The sequence below is a fragment of the Abramis brama genome, assembly GCF_963993115.1.
Source record: "Abramis brama genome assembly, chromosome: 9".
NCBI lineage: Eukaryota > Metazoa > Chordata > Actinopteri > Cypriniformes > Leuciscidae > Abramis > Abramis brama.
In genome coordinates, this window is record NC_139971.1 from 1,809,883 (window position 1) to 1,825,000 (window position 15,118).

The following is a 15,118-nucleotide window of genomic DNA, read 5'->3' on the forward strand; positions in this document are numbered from 1 at the left end:
GATAGATAGATAGATAGATAGATAGATAGATAGATAGATAGATAGATAGATAGATAGATAGATAGATAGATAGATAGATAGATAGATTTTATTTTATGCCGTACGTCTCTCACAAAGGAATAATCATGTTTTGCAGGGTCAGTCTGTGGGATAATATTGAGATAATAACTGTATATATTCAACAGTCTGAAAAGAATATTGTTATATTATATTTCTGCATGGCTCTGTGACAGTGGCTGATAATCCACAGGACGACCCACAGCAGCTCTGAATGCTAAACACACACACACACACACACTTTATTACCAAAGCCCATCTCTCCTCCTCTGCTGCTGGAAGTTCATTAGCGCCGCTAGATAATTAGTCGCGCGTGTAACTAGGGACTGCAGAAGTTGGAGGTTGAATGACAGGAGGAAAGAGTGATGGGTGGATGGAGAAGAACTAGCAGAGAGATAGCGGAGGATCCTGCAATCATGTGAAGGAAAAACGAGGTGGGTAGAAGGAAAGAACATTGCTTTCCACCATCACTCCATCTGTAATGAGTTCTATGTGTAGAGCCGGAGACATTTAAATAAAGGTCATTCCTGCGCGGCTCAGACCCCTGGGCTTTTAAAAATACATCTGCAACTGGATTATTTCACGGAGGAAAGAAAGAGTAAATATCAGCTGTATGACCAATACCAAACAGTGGAAGGGAATGCAATGAACACACTGACGCAGGCCAGCGATAGTCCAGGCCAAATGAGCTCTTCTTTCTCCAGTAACCCGTGCAGGAATCCGGGAATAAGATTCGGTGAACGGGTCAGCAACCTGATGAAGTAATTGAGTTTTTGAGTGAGTCTCAGCATACATGGAATACTCCACTCTTTTACTCCGTTCCTGCTCTTCTCGTCTTCCCCGTCAGGCAGGAGGCGTTCTCAACCTCAAAGTCCACATTTGGGACTGGAATTACACCTTTTAATTTGTGGTTCTTACTTGAGAACTTGGTCTATAAAAGACTAAGAGCAGAACAATTCAGAGAGCCTGCTAGTACATGTGGTTATCAAGCCCAAACTGAGGATTTCTGATCATTCGCATTGATCACTTGTAAATATTCAGTGTCAACTAGAATTTCGTGGGATAAATACATGGAAAGATTCAGTCAAAAGAGAAGAGGAGAGAATTAAATTGAGTGAAGTTTGAGCCAAGAGTGAAGCAGACACCAAGAAATGAAATAAAAGAGCAACCGTACATTGTTGATTTCCCTGCGCGGTGTCTCTCCATCCCAATATCCCAGAGAACAGCCCAATCTCACCAGCTGCTCGTTCCAGTTAGGATCGCTCTCAGCCTCTACACACACATCATGACACACGTTGGTCCATAGCCGTCCATGATCACAGTTGATGATCCCAGCTAACAAAAAACGTTCTTGAAACATTTAGCAAATTTTCACAGTAAATTATGGAAACGTTATTTCTGAATGTTCAAAACGTCCATTTTTTTCAGTGTTTTAAAATAGTTTTTTTCTTGGTTGTGTGAACGTTAAGATAATATATTCCACTGTATCATTCTTCAAACATTATGGAAATGTTACTTTTGAATGTTCTCTGAAAGTTCTGACACACGTAGCAACATTTAAAAAATGTAAGAAAATGACCATTCCATCAGCAAGTTTACGTTAACAAGTTTTAAAGTTTTAGAACATTATTGATAACCAGAAAGTTTTTTAACAAATGTTCTATTAACATTACTAGAAGAATGTTTGTACATAACTTTGAGAAAATTTTGCCAGAACATTCCCTGTTTGTTGGAATATTACTGTTACAGTTTATTTTTAGCATATACAATCTCTCATGAAACTGCTTCAAAATTGCTTATTCCTTTTTTGGCCAATTTTTTGGTCAAAAAAAATATTTCCATTTTTAATTTTTATAAAATTTTGGCCCATTTTATATATATACATACAATGATGCATTATGTTCTGCATGTATATATAACATATCTGGTGTAGCATAGCACGCTTGTTGCATAGCAAGCTTGCATTTGCACATAAAAAAATAATTAACAAAATAAAGTAACTGAGATTGTGTAAATAAATTGCATACATAATATATTGTCATTATTGTCTTTTTATGGCTACATGATCTGTTTGTCAACTGAAGTAGCTTTGCACTGGTTGGTTGTGTGACAAGAAAGAAGTGGGGACGCCATGCTAAAACACGTGATAAACCAGCCTAAGAATGTTAGATGGTCTGCATCTGGCTCAAGCTGGTTTGCTGGTGTTAGGGGTCAGTTTTCATCTTTGACTTCTGGACTGTGAAGAAAGGCATCGCAGCTCCTTTATATTGGAGTGTGTGTGAATTCACATCTAGTTATATTTTAGAGTAGACTACATCCCAGAAAGCTTGATCTTTGAACATGGATTTCCCTCTGCAAGGTTGAATGTTTGATATTTTCAGATGTTCCTGAACTGTGTTTTTCCTCAGTGTGTGTGAAGGCATGACTGTGCATAATGTGACAGCTGAAACTGCACATGTATTTGGAGACCATGAACTCATTCCTTCTGATCTGTTTTTCTCTTTACAGAGGAAGAAGCCAAAGAACTTGAGGAAGCCAAAGAATTAGAAGAAGCCAAGTCAGGTCAGTTGCCTTATACATTTTATGTATAAATGTACAGAATGATAGTTGTGTGTTCACATGTAAAGACTGGTGTGACATCACTTCGAACGAAATCAGGCCTTAAAGTAGTTCGTTTGGAGTTCCAGGAAAATATAAAGTCGCAATTGCGAGTTATAAAATCAGAATTGCGTGATATAAAGTCGCAATTGTGAGTTATAAAGTCAGAATTGCATGATATAAAGTCGCAATTGCGAGTTACAAAGTTAGAATGCGTGATATAAAGTCGCAATTGCGAGTTATAAAGTCAGAATTGCATGATATAAAGTCGCAATTGCGAGTTATAAAGTCAGAATGCGTGATATAAAGTCGCAATTGCGAGTTATAAAGTCAGAATTGCGTGATATAAAGTCGCAATTGCGAGTTATAAAGTCAGATTGCGTGATATAAAGTCGCAATTGCGAGTTATAAAGTCAGAATTGCGTGATATAAAGTCGCAATTGCGAGTTATAAAGTCAGATTGCGTGATATAAAGTCGCAATTGCGAGTTATAAAGTTAGAATTGCGTGATATAAAGGCGCAATTGCGAGTTATAAAGTCAGATTGCGTGATATAAAGGCGCAATTGCGAGTTATAAAGTCAGAATTGCGTGATATAAAGGCGCAATTGCGAGTTATAAAGTCAGAATTGCGTGATATAAAGGCGCAATTGCGAGTTATAAAGTCAGATTGCGTGATATAAAGTCGCAATTGCGAGTTATAAAGTCAGAATTGCGTGATATAAAGTCGCAATTGCGAGTTATAAAGTCAGATTGCGTGATATAAAGTCGCAATTGCGAGTTATAAAGTCAGAATTGCGTGATATAAAGGCGCAATTGCGAGTTATAAAGTCAGATTGCGTGATATAAAGTCGCAATTGCGAGTTATAAAGTCAGAATTGCGTGATATAAAGTCGCAATTGCGAGTTATAAAGTCAGATTGCGTGATATAAAGTCGCAATTGCGAGTTATAAAGTCAGATTGCGTGATATAAAGTCGCAATTGCGAGTTATAAAGTTAGAATTGCGTGATATAAAGGCGCAATTGCGAGTTATAAAGTCAGAATTGCGTGATATAAAGGCGCAGTTGCGAGTTATAAAGTCAGAATTGCGTGATATAAAGGCGCAGTTGCGAGTTATAAAGTTAGATTGCGTGATATAAAGGCGCAATTGCGAGTTATAAAGTTAGAATTGCGTGATATAAAGTCGCAATTGCGAGTTATAAAGTCAGATTGCGTGATATAAAGTCGCAATTGCGAGTTATAAAGTCAGAATTGCGTGATATAAAGTCGCAATTGCGAGTTATAAAGTCAGATTGCGTGATATAAAGTCGCAATTGCGAGTTATAAAGTCAGAATTGCGTGATATAAAGGCGCAATTGCGAGTTATAAAGTCAGATTGCGTGATATAAAGTCGCAATTGCGAGTTATAAAGTCAGAATTGCGTGATATAAAGTCGCAATTGCGAGTTATAAAGTCAGATTGCGTGATATAAAGTCGCAATTGCGAGTTATAAAGTCAGATTGCGTGATATAAAGTCGCAATTGCGAGTTATAAAGTTAGAATTGCGTGATATAAAGGCGCAATTGCGAGTTATAAAGTCAGAATTGCGTGATATAAAGGCGCAATTGCGAGTTATAAAGTCAGAATTGCGTGATATAAAGGCGCAGTTGCGAGTTATAAAGTTAGATTGCGTGATATAAAGGCGCAATTGCGAGTTATAAAGTTAGAATTGCGTGATATAAAGTCGCAATTGCGAGTTATAAAGTCAGAATTGCGTGATATAAAGTCGCAATTGCAGAACTGATGCAAACATCCACATCACTGTGATAACATGCTTTCTGAACTGCTGTTTTCTGTCATTTCGTTTATTTAGTTATTAAGAGGAAAGTGCAGCACATATTCATGTAAATGTGGACGGCGTCGAGATGTTCGCTAGAATCGGTATCTCGCTGCACAGATGTTTCAAACCTCTTCTTACCCCTACGTGAAGAACAAAAAACAACTTGACTGCGATCAAATCAGGACCTCAAAAGTCTTCACTGCGAAAAGTAGAAGTATAGTATCAAAAATGCAATACATTTATTAAACTCACAAAAAAATGGGACAGTATCTACCATTTTAAACACATTCCCTTGGTGGATATCTCTTCTATTAATGCTAGCTATTCTGGGCTCTGGCTCCTCAGTGCAGAAAGAGTCATGGTTCAATCTCTTAATGACCCTAAATGGCGTTGTAGTAATTATGATATTTAATGCAACTGTGAAACGAATGTGAAGAGTGCAATAATAGGACTCTAGAACTAAATAGATTTGATCTCGTTCAGCTTAAATCCATCTTTAGTCCTCATGATTCTTTTTTCCGTGATCTGTAGCTCTCTGAAAATGAATCGCGGTGAGAATTCACGAGTGTTTCTGGCTAAATCGGCACGGCTGTCGAGCAGAACGAGCCCCGTCTCTCGCCTCAGGTGAAGGCCAGAGTAAACGCTGGCAGAGTCCAGGTTCTGCTCCCCCTGTGGCTTTAATGTCATTAAAGATTCATTTGACTCCTTTAGTCTGATTGAATTATTCAGCCTGGCCATGAGCAGTAGAGTTAATACTATGAGATTTTAATAAGCAGGCAGGTGAAGAGGGTCAGAGAGAGAGAGCGAGAGAGAGAGAGCGATGTGTCCGCGGTAATAGGGGTCTCATGAATATTTCACATGTGACGAGTGTCAGATGTGTGTGTGGATGACGTGACGTGATGCTGGCGGTGGGAATCCGTCAACGCTCTAAGCTTTAATTTGACTCGTGTTTTGATTGGTCCGTTAGTCCCGTCTGTTGATGTGAATGAATGTTTTAAACAATTTTGATCTCAAGCTCTGATGGAGACAGTAGCCGCGTTTCCATTACCCTTCAAATTGCGCAAATTGAAATTGAAAATTGAAAATACGGCCAATGGAAACACGTCAATTTCGCAAAAACTCCCATTTAACGCAAAAAGGTTTTTCTGCTCGCATGAGGTGGTTTTTCAGGCAATTCGAAAAAGAAATATTTCGCAAAACTGCAATGGAAATGGTTTTTGCGCATTTACAGGCCACCTGACGTAGACGACGCGTGTGTTTGGACAGAGTACGAGACAGAGTTCTTTATTAAACTCATATAAGACAAAAGAATTACAGGAATACTGGATTATAAACCACAATTAAGAAATGCCACAATCAAGACCTTGAAGCAGAAATGAGGGAGAAACACCCAGAAACACCTCATATCTCAAGTATAAGGGGCTTTCCTTGCCATTAATGCTTGGATAACACCCCTACGTCTTGTTTGATTAATAATAATGGCTAGTGCAGTTGCTGGGATATACATAAACCTACCAACGTCCGTTGCCATGATTATTGGTATGACTTATCGCGAGAGGAAAAAATTAAGTTTTAGTCACATAATATCGGTTAATGGAAACGCCGTCATTTCGCAATAGTTTTTTGTCGACATTTAGAAAAAAATCTGAAAAGTTTGGTGCAAATCTGTAATGGAAACGCGTAGAGAAACAGTCGATGCGGAACACTGCAGCTTCCAGCAAACACAACTACATTTTGTAAGTGTTAAAAAGGATGCAATCTCGTTTTTTTACCCCTATAAACTTAATACGACAGATGCCTGCATTTAATAATTAATATATTCACGTTGCAAAATATTGTCAGGAAGTTGTTGGCATGCCCACTTTTGACATTTAATAAGCCTCATTACCACATCCAACCTGGCATCAAATTTGCCTAAATGTTTGTGGCTGTGTTTGCCAGTAATAAGGTGAGGTATAGAGATCAGGGTTATTAGAGTAAACTAAAACTGTAAAAAAAAAATATATATACATTGTTAATTAAAATAAACATTAAATGAAATAAAAGAAAATATTAAAAAACGTAATCTTATTTTATTTCAGATAGTTGCCAATGCAAGATGTACTAAAATAACTAAAACTGAAATAAAACTATATCAACATATAAAAAAAATAAAAAAAAACATACTAGAACTTTAACTAAAGTTAAAATATAAAACCAAAAATCTAAATAATAACAACTATTATAGTATCTCAATGATAGTAAAATAAGAATCAAATATATTCCAGTATTATTTGTTTATATTTCTTCATAACTAATTTGCTGTATTGAATTTCATAGGCTAAATGATTAATGAAAAGTATTTTTTTATTCTACCTTCCCTGTAGGTAACGAACACCTAAATATTATTATTACATGACTCTCATATGTCATTTTCATAATATCTGATATTAAGTAAAAATTACTGAATCCTGTCAGCCGCTCTCATTCTGCTTTTGTCAGTTTAATGTTTCAGATATGAGTGAGAAATTTAGACAAGAGTGTAGCAAAGTTGAACTAATATGAACAATTACAGTCTTGAGTAAAATGTTCAGGAGTCGTGTTAAATTCTCCTGTTGTTGGCACAGACTTTCCATTGAACCATTTTAACCGGTTGTAAGCTTGTTTTTATTTTTTATTTTTTTTATTTTAAAGAAACGTAAAGAAACATTCCACAAATACAATGCTGACAGGTTATAAACAGTCTATAAACAAGGCCATTTAAACTACATCTGTGGAATATTTTATTGTACAGAATACGTTATTATAAAACCTTAATAAACCGTTACAGATTGGTTTGGGTTTGTTGTTGCTTTGACATTATGAGGCTGTTTTAAACCTACCTAGGAGGTTTCACAACATTTCTGAAACTTTTTTTTTTTGGTTATATATATATATTTTTTTTTGTTGCAGGTGTGGTACTAGAACATTTTGTACTGCAGTGTTTCCGACTGGTAACCAAAATGCAGCGTTGTGTAAAAGCGTTCTGTACTTGCTGGGTTGTTTCATTTCCATGTTCATTTTAGTATCTGCAGTCTCCTGCTGCTTTCAGACATTTCCTCCCTCACCATCTGGTACTTTCTTTCTGCAAACTGATGATTGTCCTCATCCGGCAGATCCATTAAGCTCACGTCTTTACAGTAGTTTAGCCCAGAGGAAAGCCTCTGTAATCCTCCAGCCACGCCCCAAACTATCAGTCTGCTACAGTAGCCACGCCCCAAACTCTCAGTCTGCTACAGAAGCCACGCCCCAAACTATCATCCTGCTACAGAAGCCACACCCCAAACTATCATCCTGCTACAGTAGCCACGCCCCAAACTATCATCCTGCTACAGTAGCCACGCCCCAAACTCTCAGTCTGCTACAGTAGCCACGCCCCAAACTCTCAGTCTGCTACAGAAGCCACGCCCCAAACTCTCAGTCTGCTACAGTAGCCACGCCCCAAACTCTCAGTCTGCTACAGAAGCCACGCCCCAAACTATCATCCTGCTACAGTAGCCACGCCCCAAACTCTCCGCCTGCTACAGTAGCCACGCCCCAAACTCTGTCTGCTACAGAAGCCACGCCCCAAACTATCATCCTGCTACAGAAGCCACGCCCCAAACTATCATCCTGCTACAGAAGCCACGCCCCAAACTATCATCCTGCTACAGTAGCCACGCCCCAAACTCTCAGTCTGCTACAGAAGCCACGCCCCAAACTCTCAGTCTGCTACAGAAGCCACGCCCCAAACTCTCAGTCTGCTACAGAAGCCACGCCCCAAACTATCATCCTGCTACAGTAGCCACGCCCCAAACTCTCCGCCTGCTACAGAAGCCATGCCCCAAACTATCATCCTGCTACAGTAGCCACGCCCCAAACTCTCATCCTGCTACAGTAGCCACGCCCCAAACTATCATCCTGCTACAGTAGCCACACCCCAAACTATCATCCTGCTACAGAAGCCACACCCCAAACTCTCAGTCTGCTACAGAAGCCACGCCCCAAACTATAATCCTGCTACAGTAGCCACACCCCAAACTATTATCCTGCTACAGAAGCCACGCCCCAAACTATCATCCTGCTACAGAAGCCACACCCCAAACTCTCAGTCTGCTACAGAAGCCACGCCCCAAACTATAATCCTGCTACAGTAGCCACGCCCCAAACTATCATCCTGCTACAGAAGCCACACCCCAAACTCTCAGTCTGCTACAGAAGCCACACCCCAAACTATCATCCTGCTACAGAAGCCACGCCCCAAACTATCATCCTGCTACAGAAGCCACACCCCAAACTATCATCCTGCTACAGAAGCCACACCCCAAACTATAATCCTGCTACAGAAGCCACACCCCAAACTCTCAGTCTGCTACAGAAGCCACGCCCCAAACTATAATCCTGCTACAGAAGCCACGCCCCAAACTATAATCCTGCTACAGAAGCCACGCCCCAAACTCTCAAATTCATACTATCGGTTGAGCTGGAAAGAGACTGACGGATCTGGGGTGCGTTTCCCGAACAATGACGTAACTCGCTGCTTAATTACCATAGTACGATACATCGTTGAAGAAATCAACTAGTTAGCCACGACTGTTTCCCAAAACCGTATTGTCGCAAAGTGGTCGTTCAACCATGTTGGTTAATGATGTCACGCACGTGGTGGAGTAATAACTTCTTTTAATGAATCTGTTTGAGATCGAATTAACGCTAGATGTTTTGCTATAAATTACAGACATTATTCACTCATAGGCTCGTTCTTACACTAGAGCTCGTTCACACATGCAAAAACTTCTTTAAATCTCTTGACAAACTAAAAGACGTAAATGACATTTGTATGTATTCTAAATAAAAGACACAGATTGTACTGAATGTCAGCTTGCTTATTTTGCTCAAGATAAGGATTTATTGAGTCCACATGTCATGCAAACTAGAGACTCTTCTTCTAACCACAGGTCGAGATCTGTCGCTCCAAACCAGAACTGTGCAATGCTGTTTGCGAATGTTAGTTTGAACGATGGTTTCGGGAAACACAGACTCGATGAACTACGCTGATAATGACAGAACTTGCGAACATAGTTGGCTAACGATGCTTTTGGGAAACGCACGCCTGAGCGGATGCTCTCAATGTTCTGATGGTTCCTGAAGGGCTCAATATTTACACTTGTGGGGGAGATAAACTAAAACTAGTCGAGTAGCATTAACCTGGGTAAAAAGAATGCATTAAAATAAAAAAAAGTCTTACATGCATCACCTTTAAATACACAGGCGGGATGAGGGAACTAAACAAGACACAGGTGAAAACAATCAGTAACCCTAGAGACAAACAAGGGCATAATTCAAAACTAAAGCAACAAACTAATCAGAAGCAAGAACTAAAGAGAGGAGAACCGAAGAACACAGACACTATACTGACAACATCAATCATACTAAAACAACTGTTCCAAGCGTTTAGACTTACGACGTTTGGCAACAAGGCAATAAACGGAGTGACCCGAGCCGTAGCTAGGGATCGGAATAACGTAGAGACCTTAGGCCAGACAGAAGGGAGTATTCGTAACACAGCGACACACACTCTCTCCCACTGTCATTTCTACTTTCCATTGACGTCATCATTATAGACTTTTCATGCCATTCATGCAGAGTCTGTCTGGCACGGTATTGCAACCCTTGGCAACTGAACTGACCACCCCAGGGATCTCCATTCAGCCGACTCCTTCAGACCGGCTGTGTTTGCCCGTGTGTGTGTGTTTTGTTTGCATGTATTGTGTTGCTTTGCTCACAGTTAAATGTCACATACTGTGGCACCTCTAAAAAACAGCAACAGAAAACCCCGGTCTAGTGTTTGAGTGCTGGGCAGGTTGTAATGATGTTGGGTGTGTAGACTGCAGTTTGCTCTCCGGGGAGTACGAGTCTGAGATGGTTGTTACTTGCCCACACGAACTCAATGCTGCTTTTTTTACTAGCCTTGAGTTGTTTACCTCGTCTTTTCCCCCACATCCTTAAAGAAAACTCTTTTCTTCTCTCTGTTTCAGCTGCAACACCTCTAAAGAGCTAAAGTTGGAGACCACAGGTACGTCTCTGTTTGATTGAGCCCCAACCAAGATATTTTACTGTTTTCAGTGGTGTGTTTATGATTTTTATATTTTTTTTCTGTACATTCTCTGAAATTTTCACTGAAATATTATTATATAAATATTATTATATTTATTATCATCTTTATTATGTGTTATTATTGTTTTTTTTTTTATATAATTATATTATTATTATTTCAGGGTTAAGCAAAATTCTGAATTTTGAGATTCATTCTGAGAAATTATAATATTTATTGCATAATGGTCTGTTTATTTTATTAAATATAACTTTATAAATGCAATATTTTAATTTAATGTATTGTATATAAATGTGCAAATATTTAATGAATTCAATGCATTTAAAAATGTAAATATTTATACATATAATATTTTATATAATATTTGTATATGATACAAATTTCTATAGGTATATAGATTCTATATTTCAAAGACTCTGGAAATCCCACATATGTTGTGTCTACAGTTATTGGTAATTCAGACTGCAAAATAAATTTCTAGAAATTATTACAATATTAGTATTTTTAATATAATTTAACATAAATGTACAAACATGCAATTAATTGAATACATTTAAAATGTGATTTTATATATATATATTTATTTATTTAGTTATTTAGTTATTTAGTTAGTTAGTTAGTTATTTTATTATTATTATTTTTATTACATATATGTATTTAATACACATTTCTATAGGTTTAATTTTCTATTTAACCCTAACCCAAATGTCTTAAGATTCTGGAAATGCCACAATCATGCTGAAAAATGAAAGTAATTCCTTCAAATCCTTCCATTATTACTCCATCTTAATTCCACTTAAATTCACAATTCTGCATTCTGCTGCCTCAGTTGAGATTCAGGAATTGGATACTGTAGCATTTTTAATTCCGTTCTGAAAGTGTTTTCGAGCAGCATGTTCTGTGGCGATCTTTCCATTTGAATAAAGCGTCATTATCTTTATTCCGTGAAGGACGTTCAGAAGTTCCCGAAGTCTTGACATTCCGCTTCGGATAATATCCACCAGGTCAATGGTTGCCATGACGGATTCATTTGAGTGTCAAGTCATTAAAGTGTCCTGGTGTCCTGCTCCTCATGCTAAGCCTGATTACTGCTGATCTCCAGCACTTGCAATCATTACAAAGGTGCAAACGAATGGGGCAGAGGTCGCAGGAAAAAATCCATTTGAAAGAGAGGGGGGGGGGGGGGGAGCTGCCTGTTGCTAAGACGAGGAAATTAAACGTCATATTTTGCTTTCCCAGACTCGAGGGAGGCAGACTGACATCGACGAGTCACACTATTTTTAACTGCCGCTCTCACAACTTAATTACAAAATAAAGAATATGCGAATCTGTCTGTCGTGTGAGAAACTGGCATCGCGTTTTTAATCGGAGAACATGCCAGGACGATGTCCAGGGACATTAGCTTATGTACAAAACATTGTTTAGATCAAAGCAAATGAAGTAGACGTGTCCATCATGTGTAAAGTAGCCGGGCTTGCTGAGATGAGGAACGTTGCATTGAGTTTGGAGGTGATTTTGTGAGTCCTGCTTGGTTTAGTTTAGTTTTGCGAGCGGATTCACTGACCCACTGCCCCCTGTGATGTCCAGTGTGCCCAAGGCAACCTGCACTGCTTTGTTTCCAGATCTGTGTTTGTTTGCACTGGGCTATTTTTGGAAATTGCATCATGAACCGTTGCAAAAGGCCTGAGGCATCGCCGTGTTTCAGAACATTATCCTTCTCTGCTGTTTCTGAGAACTGTGGATGTGGTTCATAATGACTGGACATTCATATCGGATAAGATGTAATTAAATTTTCTCTCTCTCTCTCTCTATATATTACTAATAGTGGCAGTAAAGACATTTCTAATGAGATTTATATTTCAAATAAATGTTGTTCTTTTGAACTTTCTATTCATCAATGCATCCTGAAAAAAAATGTATCACGGTTTCCACAAAAATATGAAAATCAGCAAATCATCAAATTAGAATTATTTCTGAAGGATCATGTGACACTGAAGACTGGAGTAATGATGCTGAAAATACAGCTTTGATCACAGGAATAAATTACACTTTGCTATATATATTCACATAGAAAATGGTTTAAGTTGTAATAATATTTCACAAAATTGATGTTTTTACTTTGATCAAACAAATGCAGCCTTGGTGAGCAGAAGAGACATTTAATAAATCTTACCATCCCCAAACATTATTCACAGCAATGGTTATTTGCAAAATTTGTTTCATAGATTGATTTACATTATATTAATAATAGATCATATTCAAATATGTTTAACACATATATGCTTAGCAGTAAGGTGAAATGCAGTTTTTTTGTGACTGCTGTGGTTAGGGCATCTTCTGGAAGATAGTTATTGTTGTGGGTGGCATAATAGCAATGTTACCACTGTAATATTGTGCTCAAATTAGTTTTGTTCTGATTACAGTTCTGGCAACAGCCCTTTGAATGAGCTGCAACCAATGGTCTTTCTGGGAAAGCTGGCGATGAGTAGCATTTGCTGTACAGTCTGTCCTGCTGGTAATGAATTTGTGAGTTAGCTGGTGTGTGTGTGTGTGTGTGTGTGCTGCACATTGGTGGTGGTTTAGGAGACCCTTCCATGTAAAGCGCTTTGAGTACCTCAGAAAAGCACTATATAAATGTAATGAATTATTATTATTAATTTTTGTGAATCTTGTTTGCATGTTTTTTAGTTTTTTAGTTTTAGATGATGATAATAAGCTGATGATTTAGTGATTGATTTGAAAGGACTACTGAAACCAAGATTTTTTAAAACAGGAGAGGTCCAAGGACCGAGCCCTGAGGGTCTCCACATGCATGGAGATCCAATTAGATTTGTAGTTTTTGTAGAGTCATAGTCCTAGCCAGTTTTCTAGTTTGACTAAGTGCAAAATATGTTCGACAGTGTCAAAAGCAAATATTTAGCTTGAATCAGTATTTAGGCATTTTCATTGTTTGTCTTTACGAGTGGCGTCACTGTGCAGCGATCTTATTGGAAACCAGATGGTAAATTGACCAAGTAGCAATTTGATTTTAGGAATTTGTTCTGCTGATTGAAAACCATCACTCTTTGCATGGACATTAATTCAAGTGTTGTTTTCTTTTACTCTAACATCATCCATCCATGGAGTTTATTTAATTTATTCAACCAATTTTTTTTTTTCAATTTTCTCCATCAAATTAAAATATGGTTATTTCTTTATTTCTCATTGGCAGCATGACATGATTTTATGTTCGTACAACAAAACTTGAACACTTTATTTTTGTTGGAAAGTATTAATGTAATTAATAGGTGGCAACATATTTTGGGATAATAAAGTTAATTCAACTTTTTTAAAATATGCTTGTATTCTAATTTACTTAATTTTTTGTTTCATAGAAAAAATATATAATTTAAGACAAAAAATGTAGGAGGGATAAAACAATACAAAGTTTTTAAAAAAATAGAAAAATGTGCACTGATTGTGAGCAGAAATGTGCATTAGAAAGTGAACAGGATGAATTCTGATTGCATTATGACTTTAGAAGTGCTGACTTTACTGTATCTGCGTTTGGCCCCATATAGCAGTCTTAGATTGACGAATAATCGGGAGCAGATGAGATAAATTTGCTGTATGCCTTGAGTAGGCCCTAGTCCTTCCATCACTTATCAAAACTGAAATGGAGGAAGCCACAGGCACATTGGGTTCCCTCTTGTTCTGGGAACATTTGTGAATGTCAGTGCTACTGTAACGGAGACCTGACACACATCGCTGAGAGCTGTTATCAGTCGAGAAGCGGATCCTGCGATGCTTTCCAGGTGCATCAGTTCATGTCCACGCTTTTTCCCCAAATGCTGCATTTTTAATTGTTGACTGACTCGATGACAGACGAGCTCTCTTTAGTCTTTTAGCTGAGAAAACCTTCATATGTATCCAGTTGACTCAACTAACTCCTCATGTTTAACTAGAACTGTATTACCCGGTAACATTAGTTTACTGCTCACAGAATGTGCTTTACCAAAGTCCCACCATAGTTGCATTGCTGGAAAGGAGGATTTTGTGATTTTAAAGTACCCAGAAGCATTTTAAAGTTTTAAATGCTTCATTTTCAAAACTTGCTCTTTTCTAACTTCAACATCACAAAAACATTATAAGATGGCGACTCCTCCATTAAAGCTACAATATGTAAGATTTTTGTAATAAAATATCCAAAAATCACTTGCACTGTGTGATATAATTCCTTGCAGTATCCATGTTCACTTGTTGCCTGTCAATGACGTAATATCCGCGTTATCCCTGGTTTCCGCTCGTACTGCCGTAGTAACCATGGCGACAGACGTGGACAACTGCGTTACGTCTAGTGGCGCGCTCACAATATTGTTTCGTTCAAACATTATGGACCATGGCAGGCTGACTTTGGGACAAAAGGAGAACTAAAACGAGGATGAATATCAGCGTGGCGTTTTCGAGATGCCGAGAGCTAGCGTCCGCGGCTAACTTCGACTTGACAGAGACACGCAAATGTAGAGGTGAGCAAATGTACATAAAACAACTCAATGT

The 15,118-nt window shown here is 38.2% G+C and overlaps 1 protein-coding gene across 2 annotated transcripts in view; it reads left to right on the top strand.

Moving 5' to 3' along the window:
- The window catches only part of cd276 (CD276 molecule), a 126,812-nt gene that overhangs the window by 82,112 nt on the left and 29,582 nt on the right, over positions 1-15,118 (top strand). For both annotated transcript variants that reach the window (XM_084125184.1, XM_084125183.1), the window contains exons 6-7: positions 2,566-2,619; positions 10,506-10,543. In XM_084125184.1, the coding sequence (XP_083981310.1) occupies positions 2,566-2,619; positions 10,506-10,528 (77 nt within the window). In that variant the 3' untranslated portion in view covers positions 10,529-10,543. The remainder of the gene's footprint in view (positions 1-2,565; positions 2,620-10,505; positions 10,544-15,118) is intronic.